The 3987-nt window shown below is 32.6% G+C and overlaps 1 protein-coding gene across 1 annotated transcript in view; it reads left to right on the forward strand.

The window, feature by feature from the left end:
* The first annotated feature begins 2579 nt into the window (after nt 1-2579).
* LOC110022053 (glycosyltransferase family 64 protein C4) overlaps nt 2580-3987 on the forward strand; it is a 3583-nt gene continuing 2175 nt past the window's right edge. Inside the window, exon 1 of the mRNA XM_020720831.1 lies at nt 2580-3333. Coding sequence (XP_020576490.1) covers nt 3104-3333 — 230 coding nt within the window. The 5' untranslated portion in view covers nt 2580-3103. The remainder of the gene's footprint in view (nt 3334-3987) is intronic.

Raw genomic sequence — 3987 nt, forward strand, 5'->3', positions numbered from 1 at the left:
TTCCCTACATGATAAGCCAACAGAAATAAGCATATCTTCTAGGTCCGATGTTTGTTTATGCTTGCCAAGGAATTCAAGCAGCTAAAAAATTATCTATGTACATTTGTCTTTATTTTGGTGTCAGATGATGCACTTGTTGCCGATCTAGTTGGGGTGTAAACGAGTCGAGTTGAGCTCGAGCCACTTCAGTTTGAGCATAAGTTTGATTAATTAATTAAGTTTGAGCTCGAGCTTAATTCAATAGTTTGAGCCGGCTCATGAGTACACTTGTTTGGTGTGGCAGAAAAATGAAAATATTAATTTAAATTATAATGGATGACAAATAGAATTGACATTTATGATATAATCAATTGATATAAAATATAAATTTTTTTTTTGAACTTATTTAATAATTTAAAGAAAGTTTCTTGAATTATAATAAAATTGAAATACATTTTTCTTGTTATGTAATTTTTAATTGAGCTAGCTCACTAGTTAATGAGTTGAGTCGGGGTTAGCTTGAGTTTGGTTTGTTAACTTATAAAGCTTAGTTCACAAGCCATTTATTGAGTCTGAGTTTGAGTTGGTTCATAAGCTCACTTGATTCATTTACACACTCCTACAGCCAAACTTGTAATTCCTCAGTTATTTTATCATTTCGAAACATGTATATTTTTTTATTATTATAAAATTGAGGTTTTTTATCATTTGACCCCTACCGCTACCCTCCCCTTTTTTTAAAATTTTTTTGTATGGCTGTGTCAATTAGTGATCACATTGAATTGAATTCTTTATCTGATTATGATATTATATGTTGGACTATGGAAAAACAACAATCCATCTAAATATTATACCAATAAATTAAAGCAATTAATTGTTATATTCACGATAATTAGTTGAAGAAAGTGGGATGCCAGTATGCCAGCTGCTATCTTTCGAAAGCTTATTTCTCCGCCGGCCAGGCAGGAGTGTTAACGAGTTCTGATTTTGCAAATCAGGAGAATTTTGACATGCATTTAGGCTGTTTTGTCACCAATTTGGCAGATTTTGTAAATCTAGGATTTATGACGACCGACAAACAAAAATTTGAGAAATTTTTTTTTATTTTTTAAAATTCATGATGTAAAATCAGTTTTTTTTATCTGCATGATAATATATTTAAGTTAAATCTAATTTGAATGTCACCCAGCAGTCCAATGAAATGAAAATTAATTAAAATACTTTTGCACTCTAATAAGAAAATCTCTTTTAAAAGAATTTATCAAAAATATATAATTTTTTTTTAAATACGCTATAATTACATAATAAACATAAATGTATCTAGGGTTGTAAACGAGCCAAGCTTGAGCGAGCTCGTGTTCGACTCATTCGAAATATCTCGTGTTCAAAATTGGCTCGTGTTTGAAATTGGCTCGTGAACAGTGTTTGTGTTCGGCTCGAATTAAATATTCGTGTTCGTGTTCAGCTCGAAATTGAACTCGAAAAAATAAATTGAAAAAAAATAGATATAAAGTATGAGATTCGAACCTGGACCAAATGTATATAAAAGAAAATACTAATCACATTACCATACAAGATGATATGATTTAAACTTTGACATAAATATATATAATATATTATTATATAAATAATATATGTAATATATTATTATAAATATATATATTTAATTTCAAGCTAAAAGAGCCTAACAAAAGTAAACAAAGAGCTGTTCGTGTTCGGCTCATTCGTTAAACGAACAACCCGAACACGAGCTACTTAAAGAGCCGAACACGAGCTGTTCGCGAACAACGAGTTTTTTTTGACAGCCCTAAATGTGTCATATGTAGTGGTAAGTGGATTTTAGAAAACAGGATGGTTTTGGCATTTGTGAAATTAACAATAGGAAAGAAAATAAAAATGTATAAAATGAAATGCCTGCTGACCTTTTATTATCATTTTCTGAAATTGAAAATTGGCTTTTTCTGAAATAATCACGTTTGCTTTTGCAATAAGACTTAAAACTTCATTGCATGTAAAAAATTTACCAAATCAGAGAAAAAATAGAAAGACATTATGACACTGATTATCTTCTCTTTTATTTATTATTATTATTATTATTATTATTTTGGGCTTAGCGGGGCAATATTTATATTAAAAGTTTAAGATATCACCGAAAGCATATTTCTAGTGCAGATAAAAACTCATTTTTAAAGGATTATTACCATCTGAAAAATCTGATGTTTTGGGACTAGAAAAAAAGATGGAAATAGAAAGAATTCTAAAAATCTGGTGATTATGCCGACCTTTCTTTTAATATATTCTACTTTCCCACTCTCCAGTGCGGCATGGAGCCATATTACATAATTCTTTTACTGTAGCCCAGTCTTGCTTTATTTTCAGCTTTATTCTAGATGGTTTAGAGAGAGTGCGTGGAATATGAACAGAATGAATAAAAACAAGAATATCTAATAGTTAAAATATTTATTCATTACCATACAACAGTAAACGAGCAATATTAAAATAAAGAGAAAAAATTACACTCCAAAATCTAAATATAAAATCTAAAAAATTATTTTTAAGATTAATTGAATATATAAAAGAACGTTAAATTTTATTCGGTTTGCACTAAATTATAAATAAAAAGATGGATTGGAGCCCTGGGTTGCTGACAAATGTAATAAATTCTGTATCGTATGATCGTATTTGGATGCTAATGCTCAATTGCTCATCATTACAAAATAAGAATTAGATGTAATAAAAGAAGAATAGGGCTCCACACCTGCTAAGGATCTGATTATTTTGTTTCAAGTATTAATTTTGATATTGGAAGATGAAGGGACATCTTATTCCCTCTTTCCTTTTTTATATAGAGCAGCTCTGCATCTCCCACTCCTCACCGCAGGGGAAGAATTCAATAGACAGCACGCAGCCGCCAACCGCTTCTTAGCCATCTCTCCTCCTACCACCATTTTTTATTCTTCTTTTTGGAGTGCTGGCTAGCTCTTCCATCTTTTCTTCTTCTAGTGCTGCAGCTTTTTTCTTATTCCCTCTTTCTTGAAGAGAAAACTAGGAGGAAACAAGTAATTCGAGATAATTAGACAGTCCGGCGTCATCTATTTAAGATCTGAAGAGGAAAACAGAGCATATGAGGTCTGCGAATCATAGCCTGCTTCTCGGTAGCCGGAGGCCAACTCAGAAGCTCCGCTTGCTCGTATCAACCACAGTGGCGAGCGGTGGCACTATCAACGCCTCGAAAGCCGCAAAGATGAAGGTGCTGATATGCCTCTGCATTGCCCTCATTTTCTTCCTCATTGCCATCCGCGCCGCTTTCGCCTTTCGACGCCATCTCTTTCCTGCTTCGACGTCCGACCCAGGGTTCGCTCCTCTCTCTGTCTGTATCTCCGTTCGCCAACTCGCCGGCCCTATTTCTTTCCCGAAGAATTGAGTTACAGACCACGCAATTCTTATTTATTAACGTATCTAACACCTGCTCTTATTTTCACTCACCTGCTCTTACTTTCACTCACCTGCTCTTATTTTCACTTGTATGACATCCATGTTATCAGTGTTTTCTCTGCTTTTTTTGATATATAATATATATATAATAACTTATTTTAAGAAACAAATCAAGGTTAGATTTTTCTTTTTCGTTTCCATTTTGGCTTTATGCTAGCTTCTGCAAAAACATGGAAATAATCTATTACTGAGAACTGGAAGAGTAAATCCCTGCCAGTCACTCACCTGCTCTAATATTCACTTGTATGACATCCATGTTATCAGTGTTTTCTCTGCTTTTTTTGATATATAATATATATATAATAACTTATTTTAAGAAACAAATCAAGGTTAGATTTTTCTTTTTCGTTTCCATTTTGGCTTTATGCTAGCTTCTGCAAAAACATGGAAATAATCTATTACTGAGAACTGGAAGAGTAAATCCCTGCCAGTCACTCACCTGCTCTAATATTCACTTGTATGACATCCATGTTATCAGTGTTTTCTCTGCTTTTTTGATATATATATATATAT

Source organism: Phalaenopsis equestris, unplaced genomic scaffold (assembly GCF_001263595.1).
Source record: "Phalaenopsis equestris unplaced genomic scaffold, ASM126359v1 Scaffold000167, whole genome shotgun sequence".
NCBI lineage: Eukaryota > Viridiplantae > Streptophyta > Magnoliopsida > Asparagales > Orchidaceae > Phalaenopsis > Phalaenopsis equestris.